At 43.9% G+C, this 20693-nt stretch overlaps 1 protein-coding gene across 3 annotated transcripts in view; it reads left to right on the top strand.

Annotated features, from left to right (window-relative positions):
- The window catches only part of vps13c (vacuolar protein sorting 13 homolog C), a 294729-nt gene that overhangs the window by 216223 nt on the left and 57813 nt on the right, over positions 1–20693 (top strand). For all 3 annotated transcript variants that reach the window (XM_033014961.1, XM_033014960.1, XM_033014962.1), the window contains 2 exons: positions 4298–4424; positions 8540–8775. In XM_033014961.1, the coding sequence (XP_032870852.1) occupies positions 4298–4424; positions 8540–8775 (363 nt within the window). The remainder of the gene's footprint in view (positions 1–4297; positions 4425–8539; positions 8776–20693) is intronic.

The raw sequence follows: 20693 nt of genomic DNA, 5'->3' as shown, positions 1-20693 counted from the left end.
GGTCTCCCCATTGTCAGAGTGAGGCCTAGTGCAAATTGGAGGAACAGCACCTCATATTTTGCTTGGGCAGCTTACACCCCAGCGGTATGAACGTTGACTTCTCCAAATAGCCCTTGCTTTCCCTCTCTCTCCATCCCCTCCCCTTCCCAGTTCTCCAACCAGTCGTACTGTCTCCAACTACATTTTATCTCTGTCCCGCCCACTCCTCTGAAAAAGGGTCTCTTCTACCATAGATGAGGCTCTCACCAGGGTCTCTTCTATACCCTGTGACTCTGCTCTCTCTCCCCATCCTCACATAACCATATAATAACCATATAACAATTATCACACTCGTAATGGCAGAGTCCCCCTTGTCCTCACCTCCCACCCTACCAGCCATCACGTACAACAAATAATCCTTCCTCCAACGTGACCCCACCACTTGCCACATCTTCCCATCTCCTACCCTGTCTGTTTTCTGCAGAGACTGCTCCCTCCGTAACTCCCTGGTCAATTCGTCCCTTCCCACCCGTACTACCCCCTCCCCTGGTACTTTCCGTTGCAACCGCAAAAGATGCTACACTTGTCGCTTTACCTTCACCCTCGACTCCATTCAAGAACCCAAGCAGTCTTTGCAGTTGCGGCAGAGGTTCACCTGCACCTCCTCCAACCTCATCTATTGCATCCGCTGCTCTAGATGTCAGCTGCTCTACATTGGTGAGACCAAGCGTAGGCTTGGCGATCGCTTCGCCGAACACCTCCGCTCGGTTTGCAATAACCAACCTGATCTCCCGGTGGCTCAGCACTTCAACTGCCCATTCCGAATCCAACCTTTCTGTCCTGGGCCTCCTCCGTGGCTAGAGTGAGGACCACCGTAAATTGGAGGAGCAGCACCTCATATTTCGCTTAGGCAGTTTGCACCCCAGAACATTGACTTCTCTAATTTCAGGTAGTCCTTACTATCTCCTCCCCTTCTCAGCTCTCCCTCAGCCCACTGGCTCCACCTCTTCCTTTCTTCTTCCTTCCCCCCGCCACCTTCACATCAGTCTGAAGAAGGGTTTCAGCTCGAAACGTTGCCTATTTCCTTCGTTCCATAGATGCTGTCTCACCGCTGAGTTTCTCCAGCATTTTTGTCTACGTCAGAGACAGTAAGACTGGTCGGAGAACTGGGAAGGAAGAGGGATGGAGAGAGAGGGAAAGCAACGGTTACTTGAAGTTGGCTTTAGCTTTCTCAGTTTGTTAAGTTTTGCATCGCAGGATTTTTCTTTCCTCACAAACTAGTTTTCTCACGAACCTGCTCTGCTCCAAACAGTAGATGCTTCTGATTACTACCATTGACATAAAGGAACAGAGTGAATATTTGCTTCACTTCTGGTATCGCATTCATTAGATCATAATTTAACACAGATTTTAGTCTTCAACAAGCAACAACTTGCACTCAGTAATTGAGAAGTGGATGAACTTTTATAATTTAAAAAAACAAATTACTTTATGTAAATGAACCACTCACCATGGCTGAACTGTTTGCCTAATTCCATTTTAAATTTAATGTTCACGTTCAAAATAGTTCTCACATCGAAGCGATCAAATTATAAATTGACTGAATTTAACTTGGATAGCAAATGTGGCAGATAGTCTCATCTCATGGGGCTTTGTACACCTTCACAGATAGAAAAGGTTTAGAAGAATATGGGCCAAACGTGGGCAGGTGGGACTGGTGTAGATGGGGCCCATTGGTCAGCATGGGCAAGCTCCTTCGGGTGTTTTTCAACTGTCCATATAGACAATCTCGAGGGCTTTGGCCTCATCAACCTTTGTGGTTACTTCCTCAAAAAACTCAAATCAACTTAATAAGACACGATCTCCGATGTGCAAAACCATGTTAACTCTCCCTAATCAGCCCAACCATCCAAATGCATATATATCTTTTCCCTCGGAATTCTCTCCAATAACTTGCTTACCACAGATGTTAGGCTCACTGGTCCATTGTACTGGAGGACAGAGGATCTAAGTGGGTAGAGGAGCTGAAATAAATGTTCATTAGGCGAGAAATAGTATTGGGTAGGCTAATGGGACTGAAGGATGATAAATCCCCTGGGCCGGATGGGCTGCATCCCAGGGTCCTCAGGGAGGTGGCTCTAGAAATAGTGGATGCATTGGTGATCATTTTGCAATGTTCAATAGATTCAGGATCAGTTCCTGTGGATTGGAGGATAGCTAATGTTATTCCACTTTTCATGAAAGGAGCGAGAGAGAAAACGGGGAATTACAGACCAGTTAGCCTGACTTCAGTGGTGGGAAAGATGCTGGTGTCGATTATTAAAGAGGTAATAATGGGGAATTTGGATAGCAGTAAAAGGATTAGTCCAAGTCAGCATGGATTTATGAAAGGGAAATCATGCTTGACTAATCTTCTGGAATTTTTTGAGGATGTGACAAGTAAAATGGATGAAGGGGTGCCAGTGGATGTAGTGTATCTAGACTTTCAGAAAGCCTTTGATAAGGTCCCGCACGGAAGACTGGTGACTAAAATTAGAGCACATGGTATTGGGAGTAGGGTGTTGACGTGGATAGAAAATTGGTTGGCAGACAGGAAGCAAAGAGTAGGAGTGAACGGATCCTTTTCAGAATGGCAGGCAGTGGCGAGTGGAGTGCCGCAAGGCTCGGTGTTGGGGCCGCAACTGTTTACCATATATATTAATGATTTGAAAGATGGAATTAGGAGCAACACTAGTAAGTTTGCGGATGACACAAAGCTGTGTGGCAGTGTGAACTGTGAAGAGGATGTTAGGAGGTTGCAGGGTGACCTGGACAGGTTGAGTGAGTGGGCAGATGCATGGCAGATGCAGTATAATATAGATAAATGTGAGGTTATCCACTTTGGTGGCAATAAAGGGGGCAGATTATTATCTCAATGGGGTTAGGTTAGGTAAGGGGGAGGTACAGCGAGACCTGGGTGTCCTTGTACACCGGTCACTGAATGTTGGCGTGCAGGTACAGCAGGCAGTGAAGAAAGCTAATGGAATGTTGGCCTTCATAACAAGAGGATTTCAGTATAAGAGTAGAGAGGTTCTTCTGCAGTTGTAAGACCACATCTGGAGTATTGTATACAGTTTTGGTCTCCTAATTTGAGGAAGGACATGCTTGTGATTGAGGCAGTGCAGCGTAGATTGATCCCTGGGGTGGCGGGACTGTCATATGAGGAAAGATTGAAAAGACTAGGCTTGTATTCACTGGAGTTTAGAAGGATGAGCGGGGATCTTAGAGAAACATATAAAATTAAAAAAGGACTGGACAAGCTAGATGCAGGAAACATTTTTCCCAATGTTGGGCGAGTCCAGAACCAGGGGTCACAGTCTTAGAATAAAGGGGAGGCCAGAGATCACTGCTTTGGTGGCCGAGGGGCAAATTGATACTGTCTGCCAGAGCTACCTGCCCCATTTGTGCCCTTCTGATTTCCACCTTAAGTATGCATCTCAGTTCCAGAAACCCCTGCAGGGATACACGATCCTAGCTCCTGTACCTATCTCATGCCTTCTTCTTTTCCCTGACCAGAGCCTCAATTTCTCTCGTCATCCTAGCTTTCTTACACCCACTTGCCTTGCCCTTCACTCCAACAGGAACATACATGCCCTAAACTCTTGTCATCACATTTCTATTCAATTTTAGCAAGTTCCTGTCTAATGTACCTTCTGAAGTTGACCTTGACCCAAAGCAGAATTTTTACTTGTGGGCTGAAGAAGGATCTCGACCCGAAACGTCACCCATTCCTTCTCTCCAGAGATGCTGCCCGACCCATTGAGTTACTCCAGCATTTTGTGTCTAAGATACAGAGTACCTTGTAGTGCAACTGCTGCAATGTCTGCAGTAGTGCGGAGGTGAATTGGACAGTAGCATAAGTCATGGAAAGACCATTCAGAAGCCTGACACAGAAGGGAAGAAGCTGTTTTTTTGTCTGGTGGTGTATACGTTTAATCTTCGTTATCGACTGCAAGGAGAAGAAAGCATGACCAGGGTTGGGAAGATCTTTGATTAAGTTGGCTACTTTTCTGAGGAAACGTGAAGTGTAGTTGGAGTCAGTAGTAGGAAGTCTGGTCAATTCCTTGTGGTCTTGGGCAGAGCTGTTCCCAAACCAAGCTGTGATGTAACCGAACAGTATTTTTTCTATGGTGCATCTGTAGAAGTTTGTAAGAGTCATTGGAGATATGCTGAATTCCTCAGCCTCCTGAGGCAATCGAGATGTTATTCTACCTTCTGCTGACTAGACATTTAAATGATGATTATTCTAATGGTCCATTGAATTCTTTCTCTTCCGCAGTGAAGCACAGGAAGAGACAATACTTGATCCAGGAGAAGCCCGGCTGTTTGCATGGAGCGACCCTGCTGGCATCAGGAAGCTTGACTGGGGCTGTGCATGGAAAACCGGAGAACTTGACCTGTTCAAGGTCTGTTGGTATTAAGTGTAACAATGAGTACCAGACCAAAGTCCCCGTTGATAAACCTACTAACATTTGCGCCACATTATTGCATTGATGCTTTTTTTCTGTGATTGGATTGAAATATTCAGCTGCCTCTTAGTTCTCTGGATTAGCCCACTGGCCAAAGCTTTCTTTATGTGACATCCACCAATATAAATGACCAGTGTTTCGTAACGAGCAATAGGCCATTCAGCCCACCGAGTGCACTCATTGACTCTAGTGCTCTGTTATATCCACATTACACACTAGGCGTTGTTTACAAGGGCCAACTAACCTACAAACCCGCACGTCTTTGGAATGTGGGAGGAAACCGGAGCACCCAAAGGAAACCCACGTGGTCATGGAGAGAACATGCAAACTCCACAAAGGGTGGGAAAGTGAGGTCAGGTTCAAAAACATGTCTCGGGAGCTGTGAGACAGCAGCAATACCAACTTCACTATTGTGCCACCTTTAGTGAAGGCTAGCTGTTCATTTGTGACCAGAATTTTAGAGTGATGAGAGCATTCCCACTTGCTGCCATGCTAAGAGAACATCAATTGGGACTTGGATTAATTTTGCCAAATGAGCACATTTGACCATCCCTTAATGAAAATGGACAAAACTGAATACACCTGTACTCGCTCGCTAGCACCAACTTCCCACTCCTTCAATAGCCTTGCTTGAAGTGAGTCAACTTGGTCTTAATGAAAATAGATACAAAAAGCTGGAGTTACTCAGCAGGTCAGACAGCATCTCTGGAGAAAAGGAATAGGTGACGTTTCAGGTCGAGACCCTTCTTCAGACTTTTTCTCTAGAGATATTACCTGACCTGCTGAGTAACTAGCTTTTTGTGTCTATTTTAATCCAGATCAAGTTGACTCACATCAAGCATCTGCAGTTCTTTCCTTCACACTTGATCTTCATGAAGCCTGTGAAGATGATGAATCCCATAACATAGACACAGATAAAGTGCAGATTAACTATCAGCTGGAGCTTCAGTTCCTAAAATGCTTTAACATAAAAAGGACACATCTGAAAGTGAAATAAAATCAGTCGTAAAGCTATTATTTTGTAATTTGATAACCTAACTGGTGTGCATAGATTCTTAGAAAGGGAAGCCTGATGCCCCAGCCTGGCCAGTCTGTGACCCAAGTCCCACACAAACAAGGTTAACTCATGACTCCTCTGTAATAGCCTACCAAGTAATACTCCTGCATCAGGCCAGTAGCTATTGCACAGGAGTGGTTCAAGAGGTCGTCTGTCACCTCCTTTCAGCGGAACTAAAGATGAGTAACAAATGTCAATCTTGCCAGTCTTGTCACTTTTGAGAATGAATAAATGAGTAAGGATTCTGGCACTAAGTGATTGTCAAGAGCTTGAGTGGTTTTCCAATCATGCCTGGAAATTGGAGAGAATCATCAGATACTTGTCATCGGATGCTTGGGCTCTGCCTGTTTTCAAAGACCATGGTTGAAATAGCACCAAACCATTAACTACATCCCACAATTCTCTGACCTCTACATCTACCTTGCTCTGTTACTAAATACTACCTGATACAAAGCAGGAAGGAAGTCACTTGTCATAAGTTTCTTGTTTCTAAATAGAGTATTGAGTCAAATAGACTTTTTGAAGTCAAAGATCTTTGACAGAACTTTTGTTCTTAGTTTAAATATCACAGGGTCATAAATGATAGGAGAAAAATTAGGTCATTTGGCCCAGCAAATCTACCGTCATTCAATCATGGCTGATCTATCCTCTCCCTCCTAACCCCATTCTCCTGCCTTCTCCTCAGAACCTCTAACACCCGTACTCATTAAGAATCTACAAATCTCTGCCTTAAAAACATACACTGCTTGACCTCTTCGACAGCCTTCCGTGGCAAATAATTCCACATACAGTGCATTGAGAAAGTATTCAGACCCCTTCACTTTTCCACATTTTGTTACATTACAGCCTTATTCTAAAATTGGTTACAGTCATTTTTTTTTATCATCGATCTACGCACAATACCTCATAATATAAAAGCGAATACAGGTGTTTAGTAATTATTGCAAAATAATTAAAAATAAATAACTGAAATATCACATTTACGTAAGTATTCAGACCCTTTGCTGTGACTCTCAAAATTGAGCTTTGGTGCATCGTGTTTCCATTGATTATCCTTGAGATGTTTCTACAACTTGATAGGAGTCTACAAGTGGTAAATTAAATTGATTGTACATGATTTGGAAAGGCACACACCTGTCTATATAAGGTCCCACAGTTGACAGTGCATGTCAGAGCACAAATCAAGCCATGAAGACGAAGGAATTGTCTGGAGAACTCCGAGACAGGATTGTGTTGAGACACAGATCTGGGGAAAACATTTTTTGGAGCATTGCAGGTCTCGAAGAGCACAGTGGCCTCCGTCATTCTTAAATAGAACTTTGAAACCACTAGGACTCTTCATAGAGCCTGGCCAAACTGAGCAATCGGGGGAGAAGGGCCTTAGGATAGAGACTTACTAACATATTCAGGGAGGTGACCAAGAATCCGATGGTCACTCTGACAGAGCTCCAGAGTTCCTCTGTGGAGATGGAGAAACTTCCAGAAGGACAACTATATCTGCAGCACTCCACCAATCAGGCCTTTATTGTAGAGTGGCCAGACAGAAGCCACTCCTCAGTTAAAGGCACATGACAGCCCGTTTGGAGTTTGCCAAAAGGCACCTAAACAAGATTCCCTGGCCTGATGAAACCAAGATTGAACTCTTTGGCCAGAATGCCAAGTGTCACGTCTGGAGGAAACCAGGCACCGCTCATCACCTGGCCAATACCATATCTACGGTGAAACATTGTGGTGGCAGCATCATGCTGTAGGGATGTTTTTCAGCGGTGGGAGACCAGTCAGGATCGAGGTAAAGATGAACGGACCAAAGTATAGAGAGATCCTTGATGAAAACCTGCTCCAGAGCGTTCAGGACCTCGGACTGGGGCAGACGTTCACCTTCCAACAGGACAACGACCTAAAGCTCACGTCCAAGACAACGCAAGAGTGGCTTTGTGACAAGTCTGTGAATGTCCGTAAGTGGCCCGGCCAGAGCCCGGACTTGAACCCGATCGAACATCTCTGGAGGGATCTGAAAATAGCTGTGCATCGACACTCCCCATCCAACCTGACAGAGCTTGAGAGGATCTGCAGAGAAGAATGGGATAAATTACCCAAATACAGGTGTGCCAAGCTTGTAGCGTGATACCCAAGAAGACATGAGGTTGTAATCACTGCCAAAGGTGCCTCAATAAAGTACTGAGTAAAGGGTCTGAATACTTACGTAAATGTGATATTTCAGTTATTTATTTTTAATTATTTTGCAAAATTTTCTAAACACCTGTTTTCACTTTTTTATTGTGGGCTATTGTGTGTAGATTGCTGATAAAAAAAAAATAATTAAATCCATTTTAGAATAAGGCTGTAACGTAACAAAATGTGGGAAAAGTGAAGGGGTCTGAATACTTTCTGAATGCACTGTATTCACCACCCTCTGACTAAAGAAATTCCTCCTCATCTCCTTCCTAAAAGAACGTCCTTTAATGCTGGACCCTCCCACTAGTGGAAACATCCTCTCCACATCCACTCTATCCAAGCCTTTAATTATTCTGTATGTTTCAATGAGGTCCCCCCTCACTCTTCTAAACTCCAGCGAGTACAGGCCCAGTGCCGACAAACGCTCATCATATGTTAACCCACTCATTCCTGGGATCATTCTTGTAAACCTCCTCTGGACCCTCTCCAGAGCCAGCACATCCTTCCTCAAATATGGTGCCCAAAATTGCTCACAATATTCCAAATGCGGCCTGACCAGCACCTTATAGAAGTAATGACCCGAAACGTCACCCAGTTCTTCTCCCCTGAGATGCTGCCTGGCCCGCTGAGTTAGAGTAACTTGAGCATTTTGTGTCTCCCTTCGATTTAAACCAGCATCTGCAGTTCTTCCCTATACATTTTATCAGCACATTATAGAGCCTCTATAGCAAATACAGTATCTTTTGTTCAGCATAATATATAAAATCTTGAACTTTAAGGACATTCTCTGTTCATTGATAGAATTGTTGATACTTTACAGGATCAGTTTGGGCAATTTCTCTGGAATCAGAACAATCAGATTCACTGGGTTTCCTTCCTTGATGGGCGACAACGCGTGCTGCTCTTCACTGAAGACCTGGCCATTGTTTCCAAAGCGCGGCAGGCCGAGGACTTGAAACAGTTTGAAAAGGGAGTTACTGTTTCCCTTCACAGCCTTGGCTTATCGCTTGTTAACAACGAAAGCAAGCAGGAAATTGCTTACATAGGAATCACCAGGTTAGTTTTGCATTTTCTGTACAAGAATGGTTTCAGCAAATTACTTGCATGAATTTTAAAGAAATGGCCAGCAAGGATGATCTTGAGTGATCAATAATAATAAATTTTATTTATGGGCGCCTTTCAAGGGTCTCAAGGACACCTGATCAATACCTCTCCATTGACACGGCTTGAAAGATTAAACTCATCCAGTCATTTGAAATTAGTATTTTAAGTAAAAGTCACTTTGTATATAATAATTATAAAATGCACGGCAAATTAATCGGTTTTAAATGAAGGAATAAAAACAGAAAATGTTGGAAACACTTGACCTTGTTGGTGCAGCTAGTGGAGAAACAGGCAATGCTCCAGTGATACGGTTCAATCCTGACCTCTGGTGCTGTCTGTGTGGAGTTTGCTCGTTCTCCCTGTGACTGCATGTATATTCTCATTAGTGCTCCAGTTTCCTCCCGCATCTTAAAGATGTGTGGGTTGCTAGGTTACTGTACATGGCGCCTAATATTTGGGGGAATGGTAGAATCTGTGGAGAATAAATTTAAAAAATGCATTGAAAATACAATGAGTTGGGGAAGGATTGCCTTAACAGTGTGTGCTTGGTGGTTAGCATGGACATGGTAGTCTGAAGGTTCTGCTTCCATTTGGTAGGGGATGGGCAGCCAAAGTAGGAGGGGAGTAAAACAGGGTACTGGAGGATAGGGAGTATTGACAGAAGAAAGGTTTGTGTGTGTGTGTGAGAGGATCGGGCTAAATAAGAGGAAAGAGAAAGAAACAGGGTGAAAGTTACCGAAAATTGGAGACCACCTGAGCAGACTACCCTGGTCCTGTCATACATATTCTTCTTCCCACAATACTCCCAGACACTGTTACCCTCCCCAGATCCGATCATTCTTCCCTCCCCACCTCTGCCGCTGCCTTCTCATTTGCCCATTACCCCCACTGTCCTTCCTCTCTACCATAGAAAATGTCTACAGTCCCACAGCAGCTGGCAAACCCAAATCACCCGCTCCCCGTTACATTCATAAGTGCGCACGTCAGGCGTAATCTGTGTTTCTGAAATTATTCCATATTCTTTAACAACTCTCTTCCAAAAGTTTATTTTTATCACTCCTAAACATAGAATCATAGAAAAAAGGTGCAGGAGTAGGCCATTCGGTTCTTCGAGCCTGCACCGCCATTCAATATGATCATGGCTGATCATCCAAAATCAGTACCCCGTTCCTGTTTTCTCCCCATGTCCCTTGACTCCGTTAGCCGTAAGAGCTATATCTAACTCTGTGTTGAATATATCCCGTGAATTGGCCACCTGTGGCAGAGAATTCCACAGATTCACAACCCTCTGGGTGAAAAACTTGCCTTTTTGATGCTGAAACCAAGTCACATTGTGCTACTCATCCTTCATTTAAAGTCTGGTTGTGTATATTTTGGCTTTGGCTATCTTAACTTTGGTGGCAACTCTGAATCTAAAGTCCCTTTCCCCTTCAGCTTTCAACACTGTTTTTGGTGCACACAATTTGCATGTTCCTTCAAACACAATTATTTAGGCCACCATGTAATTTAAATCGCAACATTCAGTTTGTCTGGCCCTTGTACTTTGGCATCTTACATATTTCATACCTTCTATTGAGTTTGCACATTTGGAAGTGAAGTAGTCCCACACAATGTCCCATCTATCCTGGCATCATTGTAATATGTTGCCTGGTGTTTTCTATCATCCCACATTTGTTACCCTGTCATGTGCTATCAACTCAGTTTTAGCTGACAAAATGGGCATGATGGGTTCCGTTCAGAAGTTAAACGTTGAAACTCTAATCTGACGATTTTGTGGTTAATAGAGATGACTAGGACCGGTACCCAACTTGATCCCAGAAGATTCCCTGACTCTATGAAGCAGGTTAGGAAGTTATTTGAAAGAAATTGGCAGTTCTGACCGAGAGTGTTTTGCATGTTTGTCAATGGGTAGTCGGCTTTCTGAAGCCTCAGGAAAGCTGATCGCTGGGCGGCAAAGGTGGATCGGAGTTGTGTGAATACACTCATGTCTTGAAGACTGGTGGTTGTGACCTTACTCTGAATGTTGCATACTCTTGTTAAAGTGCATGTCATTCTTCTATAGTAATGCCGAAACAATGATAATACTATCTCTGCGTAGGAAGGAACTGCAGATGCTGGTTTAAACCGAAGATAGGCACAAAAAGCTGGAGTAACTCAGCGGGACAGGCAGCATCTCTGGAGAGAAGGGATGGGTGACCGGAAACGTCAGCCATCCCTTCTCTCCAGAGATGCTGCCTGTCCCGCTGAGTTACTCCAGCTTCTTGTGCCTATAATACTGTTTCTCTTCCACCAATTGTATGATAATCAAAGTACAATATGTGAAAATACAGCCCGCATTAAAGTGTAGCTCTGGCCGACCTACAGCTGGCCGACAAGGTCGTTGCATGTGGGAATGAGTTCACACTACATCAGATTGTGAACTAACAGTTACAAATGCTAGTGTATATCTCAATGGCAACACCGTCAGAAGATGAGACTTGCATGCAGAAATGTCCTTTCATTGCGACGCAGAATCGTGAATAGATGCATTTCCTTTTTCACTTGAAATCTTTCCACTGTATCTGGGCACATAAAGATTAAGAATGGATGAACTAAATGAAGAAGAGAAACCCGCTGACTGGAGGTTAGTGTTTCTTGGTAAAAGCCGAGCCTTGTTGGAATGCCATATGAATGACCTACAACTGCAGCATGCGTTCATAGCTTGGGTGTATCATCCACACTTGTGTGAACATTTATCTCTGCTTAGGACTGAAAGAGGATAATTTCTAACCTGCTGGAGGGCATTGAGACAGCCAGCAAGCGGTCAAGTTTCAGTGAGCAGTCAATGGGGATGATTCAAAGTAAATGCATGGTTTGTAAAAGTGAAGCAGAACCTGAATAGATGAAAATTGTAGCAGTGTGCATCAAACAATATTGCGTTTAGTGCTTTAGTAGAGAGAATTCAATATGAAAGGGGGGACCTCATTGAAACTTACCGAATAGTGAAAAACTGGATAGAGTGAATGTGGATAGGAGATTTCCACTAGTAGGAGAGTCTAGGTACAGAGGTCGTAGCCTCAGAATTAAAGGATGTACATTTAGAAAAGAGATGAGGAGGGATTTCTTTAGTCACATGGTGGTGAATCTGTGGAATTCATTGCCAAAGACGGCTGTGGAGGCCAAGTCAATAAAAAATTTTAAGGTGGAGTTTGACAGATTCTTGATTAGTACGGGTGTCGGGGGTCATGGGGAGAAGGCAGGAGAATGGGGTTGAGAGGGAAAGATAGATCAGCCATGATTGAATGGCAGAGTAGACTTGATGGGGCGAATTACCTAACTCTGCTCCTTGAACTTATGAACTTAAGAATTATAGGTGGTCCTCTAGAACGTTTGGGTCTACCTATATGAGGGTGTATGTCACCTGCATGTTGCTGCATTTTGGGTGCACTGTTTGAGAAGCTTAAGGTGAATGTTAGTATCACCGCCCCATCTCCGCTTGTCAATGGCCACCAACTTTATTCTTCTGTTCCTTTTCATTGTTCACGGATATTTATATTTTTCTACCTCGGCAATAGCTTACAATTCCTCTGAAAAAGTATTGTAGACTGAGGCCGAGTCTCTGCTGCTGGTCTTCTAAACTCTAAAACAATGAAGTTATAATCTTGGAGTTTGTGTCAGCAAAGCCTCAGAATACTTGAGATGGAGAATCGATTGTGTTACTGATGCAGTTATCATTTGCTGCATAGTATGGGCTGTTCCCAGAAAAAGCATTTAATTCTGCATGGCAACCACTGCAATGAAATATAGAGTGCTTGTTGCGCAGCAGAGCTTCAGATCGCTTGGAATCATTTAAAATGCCTCTGATCTACATTCATCTGCTTTCACAAGCATGTGGATAAATTGAGGTACAGGTTGTGCGCAGCCTGTGATGAAGAATTGGGATTGTTTCTGAGAATTTGCATTTTTTCTCCACAGAAGGCACTGTGTTAAACGGCTCCACCAGGTGGCAGATACTGAGCTGCACAATTGCATACATAGGATGTAGCACAGTACAGCACAAGAACAGGCCCTTCAGCCCACAATGTCTGTGCCGGTCATGACCTCTTATCTACCTGTGCATAACCCATATCCGTCCATCCCCTGCATATCCATATGCCTATCGAAAAGCCTCTTAAATACCCCTATTGTATCTGCCTCAAGCAGCAGGCAGGCAGGCAACATGTTCCAGTCACCCACCACTCTTTATGTCCCACACATCTTCTTTAAACTTTGCCCCTCTCACTGTAATTATGTGCCCTCTAGTATTTGATAAAGCAAATGATGCCGAAGTTCAGTGCCTGTGAGCAACATACCATCATTCTGCAAAATTACATAGTTGTACAAGAAAAGATTGTCACGGCATTCGTACAATATTTCCAATGTGCAATTCAAAGTATAATTTGTGTCTAAAACACATCATGTAATGGATTTCTAATCTGCAATTGTTAAGTGAGCGGTGACAGGTTTTAAAATGTGTTTGAAAGTTCAGGAATTACTGTATTTGGTAAAACAAATTGGGATGGCATGGTGGCACAGCGGTAGAGTTGCTACCTCACAGTGCCAGCGACCCAGCTTCGATCCTCACTATGGGTGCTGTCTGTGTGGAGTTTGTACGTTCTCCCCGTGACTGCGTTGATTTTCTCTGCATTTTTCCGGTTTCCTCCCACTTTCCAAAGAAGTGCAGGTTTGTAGGTTAATTATCTTCTATATATTACCCCATGTGTGTAGGATATGATGCAAAAACACAGAATTATTGTATATGTGTTGAATAGTCAGTGCGGACTCGGTGGGCCGAAGGGCCTGTTTCAATGCTGTATCCCTAAACTAAGCTAAATTATTCACAATTTTAAATTTATTTTATGTTTTTATTCAAACTCTGCAAACATCAGGACCTGGTGATCAGCAACTGGATTCTTGACTTGTTGACATACTGTTAGTACTTTGATAGTACACCCTAGGGCGGCACAGTGGCGCAGCGGTAGAGTCGCTGCCTTACAGCGCATGCAGTGCTGGAGACCCGGGTTCGATCCCGACTTCGGATGCTGTCTGTACGGAGTTCATACATTCTCCCCGTGACCGCATGGGTTTCTCCGAGATATTCAGTTTCCTCCCACACTCCAAAGACGTACAGGTATGTAGGTAAATTGGCTTGGTAAATGTAAAAATTGTCCTTAGTGTGTGTAGGATGGTGTTAAAGGCGGGGATCCCTGATCGGCGTGGACTCGGTGGGCCGAAGGACCTGTTTCCGTGCTGTATCTCCAAACTAAACTAAACTAAACTAAACCCTTGAGGTTGGCTTGTTTGAAGTCCCTGGCTACAATGGCCAAGGCTCCAGGGTGTTTTGGCTTGAGGTTGGTGATAGCGGACTGCAGTTCATTCAGAGCAAGTTTGACATGGGGAGGTTTGTCAATGGGGAGGGATGTGGACCTATTGCTGTGACACTATATTCTGTATGGCTGGATTGTGTTTGCGTGTGCTATGACTTGGCTGGACAGCATGCAGAACAAAGTTCTTCACTATACCTAGGTACTCATGACAGCAGGAAACCAATACCATGCTTCTGCTCTGGTCTCTGCCCAAGGCTTTGATGCTGAGCTACCATTTTCACATCCTCAGTTTTGATGAAAAATCATAGCCCTGAGCTCTGGCTCATAGAATCTGTAACGTGGCACTGATTTGAGAATGAGGGGACTCTGTTCCAATGCATCACATAGAACAATCCTCACAGATTTGCTTATTGCTGTTGTAATGATGCTTAGTTTAGAGATACAGTGCGGAAACAGGCCCTTCGGCCCAACGAGTCCACGCACACTAACACGCACTAGAGACAATTTACAATTATACCAAGCCAATTAGCCTGCAAAATTGTACGTCTTTGGAGTGTGGGAGGAAACCGGAGATCCCGGTGTAAACCCACGTAGGCCTCAGGGAAAATGTGCAAACTCCATACAGACAGTATCGAACCGGGTCTCTGGCGCTGTAAGGCAGCAACTCTACCGCTGCGCCACTGTACAACTATGCAAACATTTATCTTTGATTCAAGATGAGCTTGCATTGGAGAGGAGAAAAGGTTGTTAATTTGTTTGATACATGTTTAATTATTTTTTAACTTCAACACGTAAGTAAGTAAGTAAGTAAGTTTTATTTATATAGCACGTTTTAAGTCAACTCGCATTGACACCAAAGTGCTTTACATAAAATAGATAATAAGTTTCCATACAAACCATAGAAAAAGGTTAAAAGAATAAAGAAAATGGACACATTATAGAGTTCAACACAAACGTCCCCCCACAGCAGAATCAAAAATTTCCACTGTGGGGAAAGGCACCAGAAAGTTAAGTCCTCTTCCTCTGAAACACCCGAGGTCGGGGCCCATTTGTGGCCTTGCAGCCAGTCCGATAATTTTCAGGGCCCTCTTGCCGTGAAGATGGAACTCGGGCGTCGGGTGAAACATTCCTCAGCGGCTTGGAAAGTCTGGAGCGGCTGCCTCCTCCCCGGAGACCGGGTCACCCGTAGTCCTCAGGCCGCGCCGGTCGGAGTTCCGACCCCGGCAAACCCGATCCCAGGCTCCGCAGCCCTCCAAATCCAGCGCCGCCCGCGGCCGGACGCCCGCAGCCACAGCTGTTGGGAGTCGGCGGCCACAGCGCTCCGGAGCTTACCGCACGGCGACCCGGTAAGGCACCGCCCGCTCCGTGTTGGTATCCCAGCGCTGCGCCGCCGCCGAAGCTGTAGTCCCGGCCGGTCCCGACAGGAAACACCGCTCCATTCTCGTTGGTAGGCTGCGAGGACGAGGCGAAGAAGCAGCTCGGAGGGATGCTGCCTCTCCGACCAGGTAGGGGACTAAGAAATAAAGTTTCCCCTTTCCCCACCCCCACCCACCACATAAAAGACCTCCACTAACATTTTTTAACAGGACTTAAAATAAAAAAAAGGTGCAGAGACGGACTGCGGGCAGGCTGCCATACACAGACGGCGTCCACTCCTGCACATCCGCCATCTAGTGGGTGTTTATTAAATGAACGATTACAATTAGTCATAGTTGTGATTTACAGTGAATCGCAAACCTATCATTGCATTATTTGAGATACATATAAGATGCTTTGTCGAAAACCACTCCATCAGATATAGAATAAGGAGATGTGGATCAATTCTATTTCCCTTGTGCTGGTAAACATTCCACAGTTTGGTATGGCATTTCCCCTTTAATCACCTCAATGTGATATTGAGAAGTTGCACCTATCGTAGTTGTAAATAGTATTGCAACATTACTGTAGTGTTGTTGATTTGCGGCATTGACAATTTACAATACTATGTCTAAAATGTTAATTGAAGCCATTTTAATGTCATAATTTCTCTATTGGGAGCATTGAATTTACAGATTTATGCTACATTGCCCATAATTCTCTGGGATACTTGTCTTTCTTAAGGGCCTGTCCCACGAGCATGCGACTCCATGTGGCAAGCGCTACCTAACGTGGTCGCTAGAGCCATACGGCCTCGCGGGGCCGGTCCCACTTCGATCGCCGGTGCTGTATGGAGTTGTGCGGAGCTGGTCCCGACATTGCGCGGGGCTCCGAAAAACTGACCGTTCAAAAATTCCGCAGCCGCCTCGACGCCGTACGTCACGCGCGAACTTCCAGTGGACTTCGCTCGCACTTCATGTCACTCACTCGACCTCAGCGCGGCCCCCGCTTCTGGTTAGGTCGCGCTTGCCGCATGGAGTTGCTTAGGTCATGCTTGCCGCATGGAGTTGCATGCTCGTGGGACAGGCCCTTAAATCTATTCTTCACAGTAATGAATAGCGCACTTCACATTAATAGTAGGCCCCTCTCCGTCATGACTGACCATGGGTGATGCATCCTGGGCGGTTGTAAGCCTGGGCATTGTCATATAGAGGACAGGCTTGTTGCCCATGCAGCACGTCCCCCCTCTCCACGTCGCTGATTGATCCAAAGGAACAGCAGGGCCGTTACAGTTTGGCACCAGCGCCGTCACAGGAGCTGCCAGAGCAAGGATGTAGACAACGATGAACTGCCTTAGGAGCTCCGACTGGATTTTCTTGAGGTTTACTCCTGGAGCATTTTCCATGACTGGATATGGTCACAAGGCAGTGAAGGTTTTAAATCAGAGTTTTCCCTCTCCTAGATGGACTGCCTACCCATCTGCCCAATTGATACATTGCATCAAAATTATACATCATCATTGATTCCACACCCCCCATGAATACAAAAAAACTTAGTGTGCATTTCCCTAATCTCTTCGATTTACAAAATTTCACTCCATAACTCAAGTTTAGTAACTGAACTGAACTTAATGAAGCAATTTCAGTGACAGATAACTATAATAACTAGCAAAAAGGAATAACATAAATTTTTGAATGGAGAAATTCGTGTCAAGTGTTGAGAATTGTGATTCTAGGTTTTGATTTTATGACTGGAAGTATATAATGTTCTGAGTAGATACATTGCGGTCTGGATTGGATCTGAGCCTTTGCCTTACCTTCCTACTGAATCCTGGATGCTAGTTTACACCAAAGACAGACACAAAATGTTGGAGTAACTCAGCGGGACAAGCAGCATCTCTGGATAGAAGAAATGGGTGACGTTTCGGGCTGCGTCCCTTCTTCAGACTGAGATGTCTTCAGACAGACTCGACCCGAAATGTCACCCATTCCTTCTCTCCAGAGATGCTGCCTGTGCTTATATTTTTTATTGTTGAATTATAACAAAGAGCAACACAGGGACAGGCCCACTTGGCCCCCAATGTCTGGCTGAACATGGTACCAGGATAAACTAACTGCTCTGCCTGCACGTGATCCATATGTAGTTTGAATTGTGTGCTCTCTGTGATGGAGAATGTTTTCTCCACAGAAGGCACTGTGTCAAACTGCTCCACCAGGTGGTAAAACGGAGCTGTACAATTACATACATAGGACTTGGAACAGTACAGCACAAGAACAGGCCATTCAGCCCACAATGTCTATGCTGAACATGATGCCAAGACCATCTCATCTATCTGTACAAAATCCAAATCCCTCCATTCCCTGCATATTCATGTGCCTATCTAAAACCCTCTTTAACGTTGCTGTTGTATCTTCTACCAACAGCCCTGGCAGCGCGTTCCAGGCATCCACCACTATCTGCATATAAAAGGCAATTGCCCTGCATATCTCCCTTAAACTATGTTCCCCCCACCTTAAAGCTTATGCCCTCTGCTCTTTGACATTTCCGCCCTGGGAAATAGGTTCTGACTGTCTTCCCTATCTGCCTCTCATAATGTTATATTCTTCACTTGAGTTTCCCCTTAACTTTAATGGTCCTGAGAAAACAATCCAAGTTTGGCTAAACTCTCTTTAATTTTAATATCTCTAAGACAGGCGGCATTCTGGTGAAACCTCATCAAGCGTTTGGTTTTAATAGCATGCAATATTTTTGAGGGGATCAGAATACCAGCTGTTTAGTAAAACCTTTCAGAAGCTGTGTGATATAACAAGCAAGATTATAACTTAATCTTGTGTGCAGAAAGAGCATTCCTTAGACATGATTGTTATGCGGGCTGTTTTTCTGAACATTAGTACTAGAGAGACATAGCATGGAAATGGGTACTTCAGTTTACTGTCTGCACCATTAATCAACTAATCATTTAAACTAATTTTACACTAATCCCTTTTTAATCCTCCCCACATTCTCACCAACTCCTGCCGATTCTATAATTTGCCTGCCACTAGGGACAATTTACAGTCACCTAGTAACTTCCCAGCATTCGAGCCTTTAGGCCGTGGCAAGAAGCCAGATACCCTGAAGAAACCAATGTGGTTACAGGGAAAATGTGCAAATGAAACCTGGGTGGTTGGAGCTGCAAGGCAGCAGATCCACTGGCTGTGCCACTGTGAGCATCATTGTTAAGCTCAGAGTTAAACACGAGTTGAAATAAATCAAAAACAAAATGCGATAGAATCGAGAGTAAGTAGTTGGAGCTGACGTACTAAAAATATATACTGACAATTTTCAAAGCATACAAAATATTTGGTGTGTGGGAAGATTGAATAAATTGGTAAGCAAAAGTTGGTTCAAAAGATCAGTGAAAAAACAAGTACAATCACTGATAACAGTACACAACACACATAACCTAACGATGATCCGTCTCTAAAAAACATGGTCTGCTTCTACCAGCTAATGAAGCAGCAGGTCATTATCTCCCAATTGACTTCAGCTTCTTTATAAAAGAGCAAAGCATAAAACACGCAGCATAAAACAACACCTCAAAATAAACTAATACAAGTGGATGATCATGAAAAGATTGAACAGACAAATCAGGTTTTAAAGGAAATGGGTACGCAAATTTTAACTAAACTTTTGTGGAAACATGCGGTTGAAAATCAGAAAGTGTTTAAAATCATTCCTTTTGTTGTAAAAAAAGAACCAGTCATTTTATTGAAAAAATTAGCTGGTGAATAATTGAAGGAAGAAAGTGAATGATGAGCAGGAACGGTGAGGTTGATAAATGCTTTATCTTCAGAGCAAGTGCACGCAGCAAAAGATTTTCACTGTACCTCGGTACACATGACAATAAACTAAACTCAATTCAAGTGAGGAATCACAAGCTGGGACAGTTTGTTTTAAAAGCCAGAAGTTGGTTAGGTATAAATGTGGATTCCAATGCTGGACAGAACTAGGAACATGCTTGAGGCTGTCAGGCTTGATCAGATCCCTACTGCATTTAATACTCGTCACAACACTGACACCATCAGACCCATGCTGTATCATAGTGGGTTAGTTGTACTCTCTGTCTGCTCATCCCCAGTACTGACTCATTCATATTTATTTCCCCTTTAAATCTTTTTGCCACAATGTTACACTAAAATAGTTTATAGTTGTCATTTTACCTTGTGGAAATTGGAGGCATCTGGAGCATACCATCATTTAATATGCAGACTCCAACAGTACCCAATCCAGGGTACACAAAAAAACTGGAGAAACTCAGCGGGTGCAGCAGCATCTATGGAGCGAAGGAAATAGGCAACGTTTCGGGCCGAAACCCTTCTTCAGACAGTACCCAATCCAGCATGGTTCCCCGAAACCGTGAGCAGCAATGCTGTCCTGAGTGCAGTTCTCAACCTTGCAAGCTTGTTACAACTTCTGAGAAAGTTGAGAGAACTATGTACTTCTAAAATTCTTCATAGCAGTATGGCACAGTGGCACAGCGGTAGAGTTGCTGCCTTACAACGCCAGAGACCCAGGTTCGATCTTGAGTACGGGGGCTGTCTTTACAGTGTTTGTATGCTCTCCCTGTGACCGAATGGGTTTCCTCCGGGTGCTCCGTTTTCTCCCACACTCCAAAGACGTACAGGTTTGTAAGTTAATTGGCTTCAGTAAAGTTGTTAATTGTCCCTACTGTGTGCGTAGGATAGTGTTACTGTACGGGGATCGCTGTTCTGCGCAGACTCAGTGGGCTGAAGCTCCTGTTTCTGTGCTGTATCTCTAAACTAAACATTCAATTAATTCAGAATACAAATGTAAAAAATGTTAGGAAATTAAAAAAATGAAAAGTGAAGCTGAGTGTGCTTGCTGAAGATGAGCGTGTTGAGGTAATTTAATGAAGTGACCTCTATAAATGGTTCTAAGAAAAGCTTGTGTTTGGATAGAGAGAGAATTAAAACATTGAAAAGTGTATAGGTAGGATTGGGGTAATAAAGAGACTATTTCTGACTTTTTTTAGTACATCTCTCAACACTTGTTTTAGACAAATAGTTAAGTTTAGTTTAGTTTCGAGATACAGTACGGGCATGGCTTTTCGGCCTACTGAGTCTGTACCGACCAGCGATTTCTCGCACATTAATATTATCCTACACA

This window comes from Amblyraja radiata, chromosome X, assembly GCF_010909765.2.
Source record: "Amblyraja radiata isolate CabotCenter1 chromosome X, sAmbRad1.1.pri, whole genome shotgun sequence".
Taxonomy (NCBI): Eukaryota; Metazoa; Chordata; class Chondrichthyes; order Rajiformes; family Rajidae; genus Amblyraja; species Amblyraja radiata.
Note: the sequence above shows the minus strand (reverse complement) of the source record. Positions and strands in the feature narration are given on the sequence as shown.